The sequence below is a fragment of the Cricetulus griseus genome (genome assembly GCF_003668045.3).
Source record: "Cricetulus griseus strain 17A/GY chromosome 1 unlocalized genomic scaffold, alternate assembly CriGri-PICRH-1.0 chr1_1, whole genome shotgun sequence".
Classification (NCBI taxonomy): domain Eukaryota; kingdom Metazoa; phylum Chordata; class Mammalia; order Rodentia; family Cricetidae; genus Cricetulus; species Cricetulus griseus.
Window position 1 is genome coordinate 68,153,569 of NW_023276807.1, and position 20,186 is coordinate 68,173,754.

Here is a 20,186-nt window from a genome sequence, read left to right on the forward strand (position 1 = left end):
TGAGAAGTGTGAAAGAGGCAGACACACAGGGGTGGGGTAGAATGGGGATCTGCCATGTGAGGGTGAGGGGTAGAAGAACTCCATCCCAAAGAGAGATCTCCTCCCAACTGAGGAGAAGGCCCAGCAGATGTCTTGGTCATGAATAGTACAGGCCTTCATGCATGGTGCTTTGGATCATGATATGGGTGACAATCACTTTGAAAGGGAGAACTACACTTTTGATTTGGCTGAAGAGGGAGCCCTTCAATGACTTGACCTAGGACCCCTTAGTGTGAACTCATCCTGTCAAATACCCCTGCAAAACTCCCACTCATCCAAGAGCTAGGAAGAGCCTCAGGGGCAAGTGATATTCTTACTTCACCTCAGCCCACAGGGACCTGCAGATCAGGGGCCACTTGCCTGTTAGTTCCAGGTTGCCTTCAGATCTTCCTATGTTTTGAAGGATTCTGTCCAGAACAGACACTTTCCTTTTCTTATCATTGTTTGTATTCTTCTTTTCTGTGGGACAAAAATATACTTTGAGAAAGCAGCATAGCCTGGTGCTTTTTCTCTAACTTCAGAAATAACTCAGGCAGAGTATTCAGCTCACTGGTAGTGTGCCCTTGCCTAGCATTAACAAAGCCCTAGATTTGATCTGTAACAACATGAAAACAATTTTTAAAAAATCCAACCTCTAAGACTCTGAGAGAAAAATGAGAAAAACCACAGAAGAACTGACTCTGTGATCAGCAATGGGACCCCCTGGAAACAGGGTCTTTGCAGATATACGAGGCTAGATGAGGGCTTAGAGGAAAAGCTTGGACATGTGACCATGTCCTTCTACAAATGGAAAATCTGGACACATGGAGAATCTGAGTGAAGACAAAGGAAGTATCAAGTGACATGTGCAAAGCCACAGAACACTGAGAATGTCCACCAGGACAACCAGCCCCATCCAGTCTTCCATCTCAGACTTTAGGCTCTTAGAAGTAGAGGATGATGAATTTCTATGATTTAAACCACATGGTATGTAAGAATTTGTTAGGATTACCCAAGGAGACAGGCATGACAGATCAGTCAGCCATGTTGCAGATGACAACTCTAATATTTGATTAAAATGTGGAACATAGAACAATCTCCTGAGGGCCTGGTGGCCAGTGTGGACAGGACTCCACATGTTCCCTACAAGGTTGGTGACTGCTCCAACTTCAGTACCATGACAGAGACTGTCGCCATTTGTAGGTGGCTCTGCAAGATGGCTTCCCAGACCTCATGGATACCCTGGATCTCAGTGGCTCAAGAGTTGGCTGAGTGTACCCCCACTTTCTTTGGGTTCAGTTCACAATAAGAAATTCATGCTGTGACCACATCCACTCTCCTGCCACTGAAACAAACAGTCCATCAGTGTCTGCATTTTTTTTAAAATGTTGGAACAACTTAGTAGGTTTTATGAGCTGTTCCTGGTTAGAATCAGTTTGGAAACTGGCAGGTGGAGCTGAGGGAAGCGACATGCCCTTGGTCTCAGGGAGAGGATAGCTTGCCACTGACTAGGTTTCCTTAACTGAGCTCTTCCATTCCCGTTTATGCTGTAGTTGCCTTCAGTGACCATGGGGGAAAAGCTTTCCCTTGTGTGTTCAAGTCCATATGCTGGGATCTGCTGTCTTCCCAATATGCTGTTTCCTGATTGTTTCAAAAAGGCTGTGTGCACCTCACAGGCATACGGATGGTCCACGGATGACACACAGGTATTCTTGAATAGGGTGGAGCTGTGGGCAAAAGCATCAGGACCATTGGAAATATCAGGACCATTGCCCTCCTTCATGCCGGTGAGTCTAGGAGTCTTTCTTGGCTTGTCAGGTTCTCACAGAGATGTCTCTGCCTGTCCTTTAGCCAATTAGCCCTGAAGCTCTATATGTCCCTCAGTGTGAATGCTCACTCACTCATTCATTCAATTAACTCATTCATTCAATTCAATGCCGTGTCAGGGACTCAGGCAGCAGGGATGGACTTGCAGTTCCCATAGGAGACCATTCCTACAAGGGACACTCTCACCCCCAGGGTAACAGGAGGTGACGGGAAACATGAATAGCATTTAACCTATACCCAGGAATCCAGTAGCCCTGAGTTCCATCTGATAGTTCTTTTAATTTTTAGGAGCAAGCTAAATTAGGATCTGCCTTACTGCTTCCATTTAGCTTTTTCTAAAAATTACAAGGAGTGACTCATGCTATGGCAGGCAGGGGAGTCACAGTGATCACCAGTGCTGGACCCAAGGAAGGCTCCAGTTGTAACTGAAAGCTCTTTGCCCCTCTTCCATGAAGGAGGGTATGGACTACAAGGCTAATTTCCTGCCAATCATAATACTACCTCCCACCCCTAGTGTCACTGGGGGTGTGTCAGCCTTCTTCTGTCATTTCACTCTTACTTGAAAAACAGCCACTCCCTAGGCTATCCAAAGCACCCAAGAGTCTGGCATCCCATCGCTGTAGATTCACCACCAAGCCTTTCTGGGCTGAAGAAGGGGAAAGGTATGGCTTTGGAAGTAGAAAGTCTTGTCTTAGGTCAGAGGGAAAGAACAGCAAACCATCTGTCCCCAGTTTCTGCAGAAGCGGGGTGTCTGGAAGTCAGTGGTACCCAGGCCCGAAGATGCTCATGTGGCACTGTGTGTAACCTGGCGATTCTCTTGACACTTAAAAGCACATCCAGGTGATTTATAAGCACCAATACATTATGAATGTTATGAAAATCCTTGACGAGGCAATCCAAACAATGGCCGGTGAGTGTTTGGTGTAGAGAACATTTGGTTGTGGTGGGGGTGTATTTTTGATCCCCGGTTGGTTGGATCCTCTGACATGGTGCCTGAGGCCCAAGGATGAGACAAACATTATTATTAATAAGACAGTGGTAGAGAATCAAGGGGAGCTCTTGCCTAGCTACACTGCCATGGCTGTCACCAGGGCAACTTGGTGTTACTGCTTTAATTGGGGCGGGGATCGTTGTTATGCTATGTCCTCACTGTCTTTGTTGTCTTTGCTCATCCCATTCATTGTATGTCCTCATGTCTATGTTGTCTCCGCTCATCCCTGCTTCTGCATCTCACTTTCACATTTCTCCTCTGCCACTGACAAAGCTTCCGGGTGATGGAGACTCTTCCTCAGGCCACACTTAGAGACCGCATTTCAGCTGGACTGTCATTCTAAGTCCATCACTATGTTTTCTTCATTGTACAACTTTGATATTTTATGTCTTCAATTCTTTTCTCACATGGATGAATAATTTCGAACATTTTTTGTGCAACCATTTAATGCCATAACCTTTCATGTAAGCATTGATTTCTCTCTCACAAATTTCAGCATGTGTTTTCACTTTTATTCAATTAGAAACATTTCCAAATTTCTCTTTTGACTTCTTTACACAGTGGGTCATTGAGAAGCTCGGTGTGTAAATTAGCTAATATTTAGACAATTTCCCTACATCTCTCTACATCGATGATTTCTCATTTATTTCTGTCGTGTCTGGAGAATGTTTTTGGTATGCTTTTAATTGTTCTAAATTGTTTGGTCCTAGTATCATGGTTGAGAAAGAAGTCAGAGAAACATCACCCTTTACAATAGCAACTAACAACATAAAATATCTTGGGGTAACACTAGCCCAAAAAAATGAGAAAGACCTGTATAGTAAGAACTTTGGGTATATATGCATTTTTAACTAAGAAAAAAGCAAATGAAGTAAAATGTTGAAGAAATGAACAAAAATATAACAGCAAACTAAAACAACTGTAAAGTAGAACAAACAACCCTTATGCCAGAGAAATTTGGTCCCTAAAGCTTTAAATACGAAACAAGTTCTTTTTAGTACTGCAAGCTGATGTCATTATGAATATAAAACATCCATAAAAGTCTATGTGTCATATGACAGATACCACACTCAGGAAGTAAAATCTACAAAAGTGCATCGAGACTTATGCAGAATTATATTGTAACAGGATAACAATATAACACTCTCAATGGAAGATTCAATGGATAAAAAATGAGAGCAGACAACAAAATAGTGTGGCCAATAAAGTGGAATTCACAAACATGTATTGCGCTCCTGAGGCATGGTGATGTTATGATACAGGTCTTCTTTATAACTGCTCATGGGACATTCTGAAAGTTGATCATGTGCTTGATGACATGGGGGAATTCACAAGATAACACTGATACAAATGATGCATTCTAAATGTGACATAATGAAACAGGTTTTTTTTTTTTTTTTACAAAAAAAGCAACATTAGAAGACATTTTTATTAGAAAGCCAGTTTCAGTTAAAAGAAAAGAGCTACAAACTAAAATGATAGAATTTCTGGAAAAGTCAAAGAGTATGAATGACAATCTGTGGGGTTCATTAGACAATGAATAACACTGAACAATTATTTGTAATAAAAGAATTACTCAAGCCTCAAAACTTAAAAAAGAGCAACAAAGCAAAGTGCAAAAGAAACAAAACAAATGGTGCTGGGGTGGTGGGGAATAGAATCAATACATCAAAACCCTGACGCTGGGGAGAACAGCCAATGAGGCAAAGCACTTAGATATACTCAAAAAGGGGGAAATGCAGTTAAGAGTGCAAAATAAAAACTGCAAAATTTCAAAACAGAAAAAAACAATATTAAAAATAAATGAGCCAGACAGTGGTGGAGCACACTTTTCATCCCAGCACTCACAAAGCAGAGGCAGGCAGATCTCTGTGAGTTTGAGGCCAGCCTGGTCTATAGATTGAACTCCAGGACAGCCAAGACTACACGGAGAAATGAACCAAATAAACCCAAATGAATGAATGAATGAATGAAATGTCCAGAGACACTCTAAAGACCTTGCAAATACAGGTGAAAAGTTAGAGACAATGGATAATTTCTCAAGGAAATACAGATGGCCAAGAATAACCCTTGATATAAACAAGTAGAATCATCCAACCAAAAAGGGGCAAGGGATAGGGACAAGTTTGCACTAGAGAAAAAGTAGAAATTCTGACTAATGTCTGAAGATTCACTGATAGCCAGGGAAATGCACATTTTAAAAAGTAACAGTGAATTTAGTCTCATTGTTATTTCACTCCCAATAACAATAATTTGGGGTTATTCTTTTTGACTTGTGGAATTCCTGTGAGAACAAAAAATGCATAGTGATAAAAGACTTTGTAGGCTTTTTATTCTTGTTAAATATGAAATGATCCACCCATAAGAAATATGTCAGTGTGTGTGGTGTCAGGGAGTAAACAGTGTCAAAGGCTGCCTACTATGGTTTTAGCACTTTAGGAATCTGAGATGGGGAGGCTATCAAGAAATAAAAAAGAAGAAGACTGCAGTGCCCACTCCCTGTATCTGTAACATGATTCATCTTTGATTTTAAATTAATTATTACATATTTTGATATTTTAAATATGTATATACAGAGATAATTATTTGAACAATAAATAAAAAGAATAACACTTGAACCAAGAAATAAATTTCTCTAAAGGTAATAAAGTCATCAAGGAGATACCTCAGAAGACGGTGCCAGAGTAAGTCCATTGCATGGGGCTTTACAATGCTCTATAAATTTCCCCAGAGAGTCAAACACAAATTAAATAAGAAAATAGTAAATAATAATGTTTTTAAAAGGAGAAAATCTTCATTCTTCACTATAAAACAGTGTTATCCTGATGCTGCAACCTGATATGGAACTTAGGAACTCACAAACTAATGTCCTTCGTTCATTTAGATTCAGAAATACTAATAAATTATTGGCAAGACAAATTCAATACTATTGTAAGAAAATGTTGAACACAATCAAGTGTAGTTTATTCAAGGAATGCAAGGTTGGTATGATAAATCGCAAAATTATTTCCAAATGAAAGTCAGCTTCAGTGGTCAGTATAGAAGACCCCCCCCCCGTTTATATAGAAACAACGGAGATTGAATACTTAGCAATAAGCTTAACATGCAAAACCTATACAAGAAAAACCCAAAAGTATGCCCTTAACATATGAAATCTGACTTGAGAACTATAAAGACATTATCTGTTTTTGCAAAGAACAACAACATCATAAAGGGTCAATTCTTTCCTAAATGGCTTCCCAAGAAGTCAGACAGACAAGCTTTTTTAAAAAGGGATATTAGACATAAAAATTCAAGAATAATCAGGGAAAAGGGGGGAGAGGAGGATGTGTACCTCAGAAACAGGAATATACCTTAATGAAACTCTGTGGCACCAACATATTAATGTAGTGCACAAGCCAGACAAAACCAGCCACACACCTGGGGATTTGGTATATTTTAAGTGTGGGTCTGCAAATTATGGGGATAAGTGGTCTTTAAGTAAGTCATGCTCTAACACATATGTAGCCATATGGAAAGACAGATGAAATTAAGAGCATGTTACTCAGAGATAGATTCCAAAGCAGTCATAGACCACATGGGACCAATGAAATGACAAACAGCGGAGGAAACAGCAACCTCACAGGCTCTGGCTAACACTATATTAAAAATGACAAAAGATTATTTATTATGAGTACACAGAAATGGTAGGTTTCTTGCATGAAAAAATATGAACATCAACAGTAAACAGATCAAAGCTGAGGAGATGGCTGGGCAGTTAGGAGCGAGCGCTGCTCCTGCAGAGGACCCAGGTTCAGCTCCCAGCACAGGTCACAGCACACATCATCTGTAACTCCAGTTCCAGCGGAACCAATGCGCTCTTCCAGACTCCAGGGGCTCCCTATACACGTGGCATACAATCATGCAGGCAAAACACACATACATATGGATAAAACAAATCTTAAAAATGAAGCCAACTGAAAAATTTGAAAAAAAAATCATTTACAAGGAGTATCCAGACTGGGTTTGTTTGCACATCTGTCATTGTTTAAAAAAAAAATCACACTGAAGAGGAAAAAAACCCTCAATAAATTAACGAAAATGAGACAATAATATGAACAGATTTACAAAAACAATAGGTGAGTGACCTTTAAAGATGAAACAAAAAGTCATTCCTGACTAGAGAATTGCAAAAGAAAGCAACCTTGAAATGGCACCCCCAGCCCCATGAAAACCTGAGGGTGCAACCCCCTGCCTCAGGCGAGGCTGCAAGGAGGCAACTGCCTCACACTTGTGCTGTCTCACCATGTTGCTCCCATGTTGCAGGGAAGGGCAGTTACTGTGGGCTATGCTCTCACCTTCATAAGAGAAGTGTGGCTCAACCTTGGTCTGAGAACTGTGCTCATGGATGTTCTCGGCAGTACTTCTGTCTTTAACGAAGAACATAAAAAAAAAAAAAAGAAAGAAAGAAAAAGAATGACACACCGGTAGACACTAGGGAGCATTCACTTTTGAATCTTGGTTGAAATGCTACCACTGCTTCTGAATTTTCTCTGAAAATGAGTCAAGAAGTCACTACGTGGAAAGTACATTCCTTCCTCCATCTCTTGACTTCTCCATCCCTGGCTAAGAGTTGGTCCCCATGCCTTGATAGAGGGAGACAGTATAGGTTTGGAGAGAGGTCTGGCACAGGGTAAATGTTAGGGGATTCACAGGGATGACCCCCAACTAAGAATCCAGGCAGTGGTGGAGAGGATGCCATTGATGTCCTTCCCTTATAAAGAGATTGATGACTACCTTGGTTACCATTCCTAGAGCCTTCATTCAGTAGCTGTTCAAAGCAAAACAGGCATCCACAGCTAAACACTGAACCATACTACTGGAATCCAGTTGTGGAGAGGGAGGAGGGATGAGCAAAGGAGCCAAGACGGGGCTGGAGAAACCAGCATAAACAATGGATCTGACCTACTGATAGCATGGAGACCCTAGTCATAAAGCTAGGGAAACAGCATTGGACCAAATCAAGCCCTCTGAATGTGGGTGCCAGCTAGGAGGCCAGGGCAGTCTATGGGACCTGTAACAGTGGAGCCAGTCTTTAACCCTAGAGCACAAATGGACTTTGGGAGCCCATTCCCTATGGAGGGATACTATTGCAGCCCAGATATAGCAAGGAGGGCCTTGGCCCTCCCCCAAATGATATGACAGACTTTGAAGGTCTCCTGTGGAGGGCCTCACTATCCCTGGGGAGGAGTTGGCGGGTGGGTTGGGGGTTGGTGGGGAACATGGGAGGATGGGAGGGCGAGGGAATGGGGGGAGATGGATATGTAAATATGAGTAGTAATGAAAGAATAAATAAAACACGATTAAAAAAAGAAGAAATGGGCCAATTCCTTGAGAATCACAAGCTTCCCAAGCTCAAAATCAAGTGTATAAAATCGGAGATGTGTAATAGCCATCTGTCCCTTGGATACATTTGCAACATATGAAAATCCCTAAGCTTAAGGCTGTTCACCATAGCCGTATCTGCCTGCAAATACTGAGACTGAAAACACCCTCCCTACAGAGGCCTGTGGTTGTGTGAGATGTGGAGAGAAAGGCAGAGGAAGAAAAATGACAGAATGGATACAAAGTTGTATGTGTGTGTCACCTGGCCTCCAGGCTTGGCTTGCTGAGCAATGTCACCCTACCTGGTTCTTGGTCTTTTAGGAGGACTTAGCAAGCAAAAAGGGAGCTAAACATGGGCAGGGAGGTACCAGATAAGTGCCATGCATCTTGGGGGTGAGCAATGAATATGGGGATGGCTCCCAAGGTCAGCACAGTAAAAAATGACTATAGTTATCCCCTATAGTTGGCATGAGTGCCCAGCATTAGTGACTGAGTAAGCAAGGTAACCAAGAGTAAGCAGCTATTGTTTAGATCATAATCCTAATTCCTAAATGATATTAAGTAAACAAAGAATTACTGTTCAGCAAACACTGTGCCAAACCATCAGGCAATTTGTACAAACCTCTGATTGGGACCAGCTTGGGACTGCTAAACACTCATTTTACATAGAATCCTGTTTGTATTTACACCATGAAACTCTACATAAATCCATGCCAAAACTAGAGGCTAGTCCTTGGGGGAGCTATGTGGGGAGTGGGTGTAAATGCAGGATCCAGGGCCCAAGCAGAGCTTGGAGTGGGCCCAGGGGTGCATGCTAATGACCTCCTCTGCCCATGCCAGAAGCTACCATGCTTTGGAGCCTTGGTCTGGTTCGGTGTGTGTGTCACACCTCACAGTGCTCCATCCAAATCCTCCACACTGCACACCTCACAGTGCTCCATCCAAATCCTCCTCACTGCACACACCTCACAGTGCTCCATTCAAATCCTCCTCACTGCACACACCTCACAGTGCTCCATTCAAATCCTCCACACTGCACACACCTCATAGTGCTCCATCCAAATCCTCCGCACTGCACACACCTCATAGTGCTCCATCCAAATCCTCCTCACTGCACACCTCACAGTGCTCCATCCAAATCCTCCACACTGCACACACCTCATAGTGCTCCATCCAAATCCTCCACACTGCACACCTCACAGTGCTCCATCCAAATCCTCCACACTGCACACACCTCACAATGCTCCATCCAAATCCTCCTCACTGCACACACCTCACAGTGCTCCATCCAAATCCTCCTCACTGCACACACCTCACAGTGCTCCATTCAAATCCTCCTCACTGCACACACCTCACAGTGCTCCATTCAAATCCTCTACACTGCACACCTCACAGTGCTACATTCAAATCTTCCACGCTGCACACCTCACAGTGCTCCATCCAAATCCTCCACACTGCACACCTCACAGTGCTCCATTCAAATCCTCACTGCACACACCTCACAGTGCTCCATCCAAATCCTCCACACTGCACACCTCACAGTGCTCCATCCAAATCCTCCACACTGCACACACCTCACAGTGCTCCATCCAAATCCTCCTCACTGCACACCTCATAGTGCTCCATCCAAATCCTCCACACTGCACACACCTCACAGTGCTCCATCCAAATCCTCCACACTGCACACACCTCACAGTGCTCCATCCAAATCCTCCTCACTGCACACACCTCACAGTGCTCCATCCAAATCCTCCACACTGCACACACCTCACAGTGCTCCATCCAAATCCTCCTCACTGCACACACCTCACAGTGCTCCATTCAAATCCTCCTCACTGCACACACCTCACAGTGCTCCATTCAAATCCTCCACACTGCACACACCTCATAGTGCTCCATCCAAATCCTCTGCACTGCACACACCTCATAGTGCTCCATCCAAATCCTCCTCACTGCAACCTCACAGTGCTCCATCCAAATCCTCCACACTGCACACACCTCATAGTGCTCCATCCAAATCCTCCACACTGCACACCTCACAGTGCTCCATCCAAATCCTCCACACTGCACACACCTCACAGTGCTCCATCCAAATCCTCCACACTGCACACACCTCACAGTGCTCCATTCAAATCCTCCTCACTGCACACACCTCACAGTGCTCCATTCAAATCCTCCTCACTGCACACACCTCACAGTGCTCCATTCAAATCCTCTACACTGCACACCTCACAGTGCTACATTCAAATCTTCCACGCTGCACACCTCACAGTGCTCCATCCAAATCCTCCACACTGCACACCTCACAGTGCTCCATTCAAATCCTCACTGCACACACCTCACAGTGCTCCATCCAAATCCTCCACACTGCACACCTCACAGTGCTCCATCCAAATCCTCCACACTGCACACACCTCACAGTGCTCCATCCAAATCCTCCTCACTGCACACCTCACAGTGCTCCATCCAAATCCTCCACACTGCACACACCTCACAGTGCTCCATCCAAATCCTCCACACTGCACACACCTCACAGTGCTCCATCCAAATCCTCCTCACTGCACACACCTCACAGTGCTCCATCCAAATCCTCCTCACTGCACACACCTCACAGTGCTCCATCCAAATCCTCCACACTGCACACCTCACAGTGCTCCATTCAAATCCTCCACGCTGCATACACCTCACACTATTACACCTAAGTCCTCTACACTGCACAGACTCCTTTCATCACCTTATCTAATCTAAGCTTTGTGGCAAAAACGTTCTATTGCCCCTGAACATCAAACTTCCCAGAGCCACTGTGCCCTGCCTCTGTTAGAGGGAGGATTTTCCTTACTCCCAGGGCTATGGAGTCTTGCTAACTCCTTCTGCCATGGAGAAGAGGTGACTTAGCTGGAAGCCTGCAGAGAGGCCTCTCTTCTACTCTTGACTTCCACACACCTGGGAGAAGACATTTCTGCTGGTGGTTGAGGGTTGAGTCCAGGGCACAGCTAAGGAGATGGGGGACCCTCAGCCTCAGGACAGGGCTACTTAATTCAGGTGGAGCAGCCATCAGGCACATCTGATGCTGGCTCCCGGTAATCTCCTAGCTCAGCAGGGGAGACGGGCTAGATCATATTTACCATTACCGTCGTTTTTCTCCTTGTTCATAGACGTTAGTTCTAAATTCTCCAATAACTCATGATAATTCTCAGAGCTATCTTCTTGGTAGTTTTCATCAACACCAGAAACTTGGATGAAGAAGATGGAAAGAAATAGGAAGGGTTTCCTTGTTACACTCCTGATATTGGGTGGGGGTAATCCCTATTTTACAATGCTGGGCTAGACCAATGCACAGTGTTCAAGTCCTAGTTATTAATATTTAAATAGTCAGGTGTTATCTAACTATTTTGAGCCCAGTGGTTTGTGTCTAGGTAGATGTGAATTGAGCAAACCCTTAAAATCTAGTCACATCTTAACATAAAAGCCCTCCCAGGATGCATTGAACCCTCCTGCCTCTGAAAGCATTTCCCATAGAGCCTCGGGGCTTCTTAACCCAGACTGCTCCTTTGCCATTGTCCATCACACCATCTGTTTGCAAAGGCTTCTTAACCCAGACCTCTCCTTGCCTTTGTCCATCACACCATCTGTTTGCACAGTCATGCAGTGTGGGGCTGTACTTTGCAAAGCATGTACTTTGTCTCTGTCTGTTGCTCTTCTTGGTTTGGGACATGTCATATGCTGACCTTGGTTTTACCTCAGTCACAAGGCATAGCAGAAGGGCTGTGCTCCTTGGGGAGCTGTAGGTGAGTGTCATGAGATGGCGTGTGTTAAACTGTAATGACCACACTTATCTGTAAGCCTGTGTTCCTGCAGTGGCTGAACCCCATTTACCCGCTTAGCCCCAGAATGCACACGAGTGTGACTCAGAGATCACCTCAGAGTGAAGCAAGCCATACTACACTGTCTCAGAGGAGACTCCCTCCCTGGTCTCAAGCTTCTCTCATGGATCCATAGCTGGTTCAAATAAATGCTCAAATATAGTCACATAGTCAACATCTCAGGGCTCTAGGAAAGCATGCCATTATGGGGGGTGAAAGGGCTGTACTTGCTTTTTTCCTTGGTTGATACTGATGTTATTGTCGCCTTTTTTGTTGTTGGAGCTTCAGACACTGCCGTTGTGTTTGGCTCCAAAATCTCTTGGGCTAGAATTTCATCTTGAGAAAGTATATAAGAGCATGTTAGAGCCAGTAAGCCAGGGTGCATGTCTCGTGCAGAGTTTGTACTTCAGGCAGCCTGTCAATACTGTAGGCAGAAAACAGGAACCCAAGGAACTGGTGGACTCTCTAGATAACCTCATCTTGGATGGGCTGGTCCTGCCTCCCTGAGTAGTTTCAGACAAGTAGGCACCATCTGGATATTTCCTAAGCCTTGCCCTTATATGGTGAATGGCCTCACATCCATATTTTAGTTAGCTTTGTGGTCTCTGTGACCCACTACCCGAGGTGCAACTCAAGGGAGGAAGGAGTAATTTTGCTACCAACTTCAGAGGTTTTGGGTCCATGATGGCGCACATAAAACTGCTCACATCAAGACAGCCAGGAAGCAGAATAAAGACCACCAGGAAGGAACTTGGGAAAGAGACATCCCTTAAATCCCTCTAACTCATCTCTCATCTTCCTCAGCACAGTTCTCTCATATCCCAACAATCGACTCGAATCTGGAATCTACTGGGAGATTAAACCAGTCACCCTGTCACAGCCTTAATGATCTAACCTCTCTGGAAATGCCCCCTCACATACAAAACACAAAGGTGTGTTTCAACAATCTTCCAGGAGTCCCCTGGAGGAAGTAGCCCTTCAAGCCAAACATCTGATGAAGCTGCCGTCTTCATGATGCCTGCTTGCAAGGAGCCACTGCTTGGGCTTGTTAACTATTGACATTCCCTCATGGAAAGAGGGGGTGGAAGAGTCAGTGAGCTCTTACTTAAGTATCAGCCACCCCTCCCGTCATTGGCATGTAATTCTGCCCTAATTGCACATGGCCTCTGGAGTCCTGGGGAGGGGCAAAGGATATAGACAAGGGAAAGAACACTGTAGGGTGCTCCATACAGGAGAAACCACCATCCATGCTGGGTGAAGACTTTGCAGTGCCGCTTTGGAGTCACCAGAGGCTGCTGGTAATAGCATGCCCTCACCCATGCTCCATAAGCAAACCCATTCAGCTCATTTGCTCCTCAGGGTGAACTCCAGTAGAATAAAGCTTTGGTTTGTATTGGAACTTTATAAGTAGGGGTTAGACATTGACTACCGGAGAAGAAATACCCACAACAACCTCAATCCAATCAATCTGATAGTTAAGATTACCAACAAATACATCCCTTGTCAACTTCACACCCAAACACAACTCCATAAATCATAGCATTCCACCGTTGGCCTGCAAAAGGCTCATGTCTGTCCTCATGAGCCCCCATAATATTTACAATTTCAATGCTTCTAAAGTCCAAGCAGAGACTCTCCACAGGCTGAAGGCAAGTCTCATCTGTAAGTCTCCATAAAAAGTATGAGTTGCTTCCAAATGCAATGTCAGAGTTACACATTTCCTTTCCCAAAGCGGAAAAAGGAGATAGCAGAAGAGCAAAGAAAAAGTGCACCAAAGCAAGACTAAAATATAGCAGGAGAAACACCAAGTTCAGTAGATCCATGTCTGGCATCTGGGCAAGTGGTGTCATGTGAGCTCAAAAGAGCTTGGGTGGTCCTGTCCCTATGGCTTGACAGTTTGCAGTCCACATGGCTCCTTTCTTGTGCTGTCTATATTCATTGCCTGTGAATTTCATTGACTAATATTCCACCTTCTCTACTGCAGTTTAAAGTTTATTCTCTCATAATTGCCCTCTTACAGGGAGTTTGGCCCTGCTACATATTTCCCTGTCTTCTCAGGCTTCTTTTGAAATCTGGTCAGAAGCTTTCATGAAACTGTAACTCTTGCATTCTGTATATCTACAAAACCAGTCTCATGTAGATGAAGCCAATTTAAGCAATAACTGGATCTACTTGGACCATGACTACTTTGGCATCTTAGGGCTGGGTGACTGAGCACTGTAAAAGGATAGAGGGAAACAACTTCTCAGGCAGCCCCATGGTGAACAGTGTGCCTTAGGGGCACTTATGTTCTCAAAAGAAAAAAAATAACTAAGTTTGCCCTTTCAAACCTTGAGCCTATGATGGGGCTGGCCAACTCCTACAAGGTCTTTGATGCATTAGAGTCCTTGGCTTCTTTTTGACAACCATACTCATTTGAAAAACTATGCCTTCCTTAGTCCTAGCTTGACACAGATTTTTCTGATCAGCCTGAAAACTTTTCAAGTCTTTCTGCTCTGTCCTTTCTCCCGGTTCTCATGGTAAACCTAAACCTGTCTAAAAGCATCCGGTAGTAACCATGCCATAGCCTAAAAGTGGGACTAAGTTACAATTTCCTCTGGTGGGTTAATTAGTTAGTTTTAACCCAGTTTCCCATAAAGCTGCAAGACATGTACAAAAGAGACAAATTCTTGGTGAGAATGTGAGAGACTTAATTCCCAATAGGGTCTTCATTTCTATATGAAACTTTGTAAGTCTGGTGTCTTAGTTAGGGTTTCTAACTTTGTTGTGATGAAACACCATGACCAAAAGTAGCTTGGAGAGGAAAGGGTTTATTTCACTTCCACTTCCACATTATAGTCCAACACTGAAGGAAGTCATGACAGGAACCCGAACAGGGCAGGAGCCTGGAGGCAGGAGCTAATGCAGAGGTCATAGGGGAGGGGTGCTGCTTACTGCCTTGCTCCTTGTGACTTGCCCAGCCTGCTTTCTTATAAAACCCAACACTTCTAGCCCAGGGGTAGCACCACCCATAATGGGCTAGCCCTCCCCGATCAATCACTAATTAAGAAAATACTCCACAGGATTGTGCATAGTCTGATTTTATGGAGGCATTTTCTTAATTGAGATTCCCTCCTCTCACATGACTTTAGCTTGTGTCAAGCTAACATAAAACCATTCATTACACCCGGTCTCCACCGTTTACATTCCCATTGAATTCTGGAATTTTGAGCTCCCAGCAGAAGCATCTGTTTTTCAGGACCAGGGACAGCACCAGGGAGCCATGTGGAGCCCATGGGTGACCTATGTATCCTAGAGTCAGGAACCTGGTCCAGGCAGACTGCAGTTAAAGTTAGTGTCCTTGCCATATTCTTTGGAATATGAATACCAGAAAGTGTAGTACTTTACCTGCACCCATACTCCATCTCTGTGGGACAGCGTTGGTCACATCAATGGTACTCACACTGTAGGGTAAATTTGACTCTGATGTTGGCAATAAAGCTGCAGGCTAGGAGAACCTGGCTGAGGCCTCAAAGCAAGTCAGTTTCCCCAATGTCTGCAACTGGTGATGGGTTATTTGGGAAACGTCCCATTCTCTTAGCACATACCAGGCTGTATGGGGAATCCTTACCAAACACTTCCGGTATGTCATCAGTTGTTGACTTGAGTGTGTCGTCAGTAACTGGACCTGAAAGTCGATAGGGAAAGGATAAAAATTGATAGTTTTACAGCATTTATGGATTTTCACCCACCTCTCTGTGAACAGATAGTTGGTGAGGGATGGATGGCCCCAGCCTGCTCTAGAGGAAGGAGCCTGTGTGGAGTGCCGCTCTCTTCCAGGTGTGCTGAGGGAAAGGCATCACCCGTGGGACCTCTGTGTGGGTGGAATCCATGATTTCCCCAGGTGTCCTGAGAAGAACCTGCCCTCCTGGTCACTGGAGTCACCCTCGTGGATGGTAAGACAGTGTCCACACTCAGGGACAACTCAGCTTTATCACAGGGGCAAAGAAGGAGGAGGGTCACATGCTTTGTTTTGTAGGAAGCAGTGCTTTGCCTCCTACATGACTGTCGATACCATCTGGGTGGCCACCAGGCAGGGAAACTCCAGCCTGGGATCCCACAGCAGTCTGGAGCCCAGCTTGGCACACAGAAGAAGCACTTGCCCAGCCTCTGACTAAGGCTTTCCATGTCTCCAGCCAAACACTTGCTTTGTCCTGTGACAAGAAAACACCTCCTAAGTGTTTTTATCTGAGCCCCTGGGTGACCCTGCACACTCACTGGTGCTGAGTTTCTCTCAGGGGGAGTGGTGGGCCAGAGGCTGGTCTCCTCATTCCTCCTGCATGAGGAGAGCCCTCCAGGGTGGTCTGTCTGCTGGTAAGAAGTGGAGTCTCTGATAAGTGAGCTGAAGAGATCTGGATGGCAGTTGTCTCCAGGGTCCAGGGCTGTCATATCTGTGATGTCTGCTTCCTGATGGACAGGAAGAGCTATGCTGGGCGTATAAGGTCTAGCTATATCTGGACACTATGGGAATTCTGAAGACCGGTTTCTCCTCTGCAGCATCCAGAACACACTTACTCCTTCTGACATGACCTTTGCTTATCTCAGGGGGTGTGGCGTCTCTTCATCTGGCACATCCCTTAGTTTGAGCTCAGGGGTGGCCTCTTCTTCCAGCTCCCAGGTCCTGGGACTGCCAAAGATGGCAAGTAGGGCCACCATACCTTCCCTTTCTGAGGCTCAGAGCTCTGTCTGGGATAACTAAAGTTGCAGCTAAACCAATGACAAAGCTGTTCTCAAAGGCTTTAATGATGGACAATCTGCATCCCAATGTGCTCATCTGCACAGCTCAGAACAATGGGAAATATGTAAGGAGGTCTGTGATGGTGATGACAATTGCTTCCCAGTGTGCTGACCTTGGTAAATGAAGCAAATACAGTATAGTTCTCTTTGCATGAGACATTAATGGAACATTACGAATGGGTACAGCTGCGCAGCGCCAGCACTTTGTTAAAAATATTCTTTTCATCTTGTGTCTGTCCCGTAATCACAATGGAAGCATTGTGCAAGTCAGCCGTGTGCACATGCGTGGTGTGTATGCTCATGTTGTCCATGCCTGTTCACGTGCATTGTCAGATGTAGCTGCTCTACCACACATTTCCTGTTGTCACCTCCTCCTGAAAGTCGCAGCTTCCAGACAGCACACACCCACAAGGTCAGAACACTCTGAAGTCTTCTCAGTGCCTGTGTCAGCACATTCTGGCTCCATAAAGTTCACTGTTGCTTTCTGAGTTCACTCAGGTTAATTGAGTGAACATAAGCGAGTCCTTCTCCATTACAAGTGTCATGTCAACTGCTGTCCTTCCTCTCAGTGGCCAGCACCTCCTGTGAGGGACCCACACACTATAGCATGCACAGCTCCTCTCCTTCCAAGCAGTGGAAACACCACAGGATAGGATTAGTCTCCCTGTGTTACTCTTAGAGCAATGTGAAAACTGCTCTTTCATCGGCCCCTCAGCTGAGGAAGACCTTGAGTGTCACATGGGTTATGATCAGGTCTCAAGCTGGGAAGACCTTGAGACTCACCCAGAGTTCATCCAGGTGTTAAGCTGGCAAAAACTTCAGGAGTCACCCAGGTTAAAACTGGGTCTCAAGCAGGAGAAGACGTTGGATGTCATCAAGGCTTTGACCAGGACTCTGGAGGTCATAGTGGCCAGCCAAAGCAGCAGCAGCAGCAAGCTCCTCAACAAACACCTGCCAAGGATTCTCTGAGACAAGAGCTGGGTTTGGCAGCCATACCCAGGCATGGACATGTGGTGATTGCAGAGACATGGTTAATGGTGTGGGTGCTATGCCCACTTTCCCAGCTCCAGTACCTCATAACACTTTCCTAGTAAGCACCTCAGAACTTAAGTAAAAGAAAAGTAGGATGCTGGCATATTTCATGCCATCATTGGACCATGGAGCCCACCTGCCCTTGTACAAATAGTGAACCAGGCTAGATTGGCTGTTAGCACTCAGGCCAGCACAACATGTTGTACTGAGGAGAGTCCCATAAGCCCTGTGGGAATCAGAGATGACTTGCTCACCCTGGGAGATGGAGCTGGGGACCCTAGTTGGGCTCATTTTGTGAGCCTTGGTCCTTGACTATCTCTGAAGAAGGCTGATGGGGAGGAAGGATGCGGCTTGAGTGTGCCTAGAAGTGTGCCAGAACAAAAGTCACATGGGTCCCTGCTTGGGACTTGGCTTCAACTGACCTAAAGGACATCTGAATCAGTGGACATACTTCAATGTGGATTGGCTAAGTTGAGGCAGGATAGAAAGTCAAAGAAAAGACAGGTAAAAGACAGAGAAAGGCAGAGGACATGAGACAAGGAACGAGTTCCTTGACCCTGGGTTTTGTTTAAGAATCACAAAAACAGCTGACCCTGCAAAGAACAATAATCCTTTATCCAGGAGAGAACATAACCCTGTGAAGGCAGCTTAAAACTAAAATGTCTGTGATTTTTGAGTTCAGCCTCATTGTTCTCCCCTCCCAACAAACCACTTTTCTGAGTAAGTCTCACAAACAAAATAATCCATGTTTATTGTCAAAACGTATGCCTAGATGTCCTAGTGGACTATTGGTAGAAATTCCTTAGCCTTCGACCCATGTTGTGACCAGCTAACTTGTCAGCCATTACAGTGTATCCCAGAGCACCTTGAGATCTCATGTATTAATGTAAAATCCCACAGAGAAAAAGAAAGACAGCCTTTGGACGGTGTAACTGTCTGTGGTCATGAATCCTCTGTAAGAACAGCTAGTGCCCTTAACCCCTGAGACATCTCTCCAGTCCTTGGTTAAGACACAAGCTCGATTCTGCCTTTAGAAGCCTGTATTCCCTCCTGAGTGTGTGCTCCATTCCATTTCTGAAGCATCTCTCTCAACACTCATTGAGTTCTGTGAACAACTAAACCTCCCCAGTCTGGGCTTTGGGTGTTGGGAGAAAGAAAGAAGCTACTTAGAGGCAATTTTAACCAAGCTAGTGCTGCCACCATTAGTAGGGTTTTATAGAATTTCTAAATAATGGAAACTATTGAGACATTTGCTGTTAAGAACGAATTTATATTTACATTCTTGCCTTCTTCTTTCATACACACAGAGAAGACTAAATGTATTTGGCTATGTTAATAAGCTTGCTGCTTTTGCCACATTAAACATGATGGGTGGTGGGCTGGGAAGATGGGTTAGTTCACAAAGGGCTCCCCTTGCAAGTGTGGGGGCTTGAATTCAGAACCCGTAGACGCATGGTGGTATGCACTTACAACCCCAGCAATGGATTGAGGGAGGGCAGAGACAGGATGACTCCTCCGAGCCCGAGAGCCAGCTTCACCTATACGATAAATGTGGCATGAATAATAAAACACCCAGTTTGGGGTTCAAGCTGAAGAACAGAAAGCAAAGCTACCAGCCACTAGCTCTTACCTCTATTAAAGCTGGGGCAATCCTATCCTCAGTGTGGCTGGAGACTGAATGCCACATGATACCCTGAGGTCCTACCTTATATTCCTTTATAGTGCTGGGATTAAAGGTGTGCACCCCCCAGCCTCTATGGCTAACTAGTGTGGCTGCTGGGATTAAAGGTGTGTACCACCACTGCCCAGCCTCTATGGCTATGGCTTTGCATTCTGTCTGATCTTCAGGTTGGCTTTATTAGATCATAAACAATATATCACCACAGACAAAATTCCAGGCTAATGAGAGATTCTGTCTGAGGCTGGCCTCTGACCTCCACTTGACTGTGCACATGTGTGCATACATGCATGCATGCATGCCTATACAAATGCACACACCCACACCAACTAAAATGATACAATCATGGCTCTAAGCTTTGTAAGATGGAAAGTCGGGAAACTTACCACCAATTACAGTGACTGATAAGTCATAGTTTCTAAGTTTTCTCCATTCAAATTACTACTTGTGTGTAATTAAAACTCCTGTGACTCATGGGAAAGAGAGATGGCTTTGCAAGCAGGCTTCAGTGAAAGTGGTCCATGTTTGATAAGGGGAGCCACAAGACATAAAGGATGGATCTTTGTTAAAGAAAGAAGAAAGTCATTTTGTCATAAATAGTTTTAAAGTTATTTAATAAAGAGGGGGAAAAGGAACA

General features: G+C 44.8%; 1 protein-coding gene across 1 annotated transcript; it reads right to left on the bottom strand.

The window, feature by feature from the left end:
* Window positions 1-352: 352 nt before the first annotated feature.
* Spaca7 (sperm acrosome associated 7) lies at window positions 353-17,150 on the bottom strand. The gene is made up of 6 exons (XM_027388220.1): window positions 17,024-17,150; window positions 15,674-15,730; window positions 12,295-12,399; window positions 11,326-11,433; window positions 7,174-7,245; window positions 353-498 (listed from the first exon to the last, which is right to left on the bottom strand). Exons 1-6 carry the CDS (start codon window positions 17,148-17,150, stop codon window positions 353-355), a joined length of 615 nt encoding a protein of 204 aa, XP_027244021.1.
* Between the last annotated feature and the right edge of the window lie 3,036 nt (window positions 17,151-20,186).

What these genes read in the sequence shown, in the direction of transcription:
- Spaca7 (XM_027388220.1), bottom strand. Translation starts at nt 17,150, where the DNA reads ATGGACAACATGAGCATACACACCACGCATGTGCACACGGCTGACTTG. An exon ending in AGTATCAACCAAGGAAAAAA is followed by an intron (nt 11,434 to 12,294) that starts GCAAGTACAGCC and finishes TCTTCATCCAAG; the next exon opens with TTTCTGGTGTTGATGAAAAC. An exon ending in GCCACACTTCTCTTATGAAG is followed by an intron (nt 499 to 7,173) that starts GTGAGAGCATAG and finishes TTTGTCCCACAG; the next exon opens with AAAAGAAGAATACAAACAAT.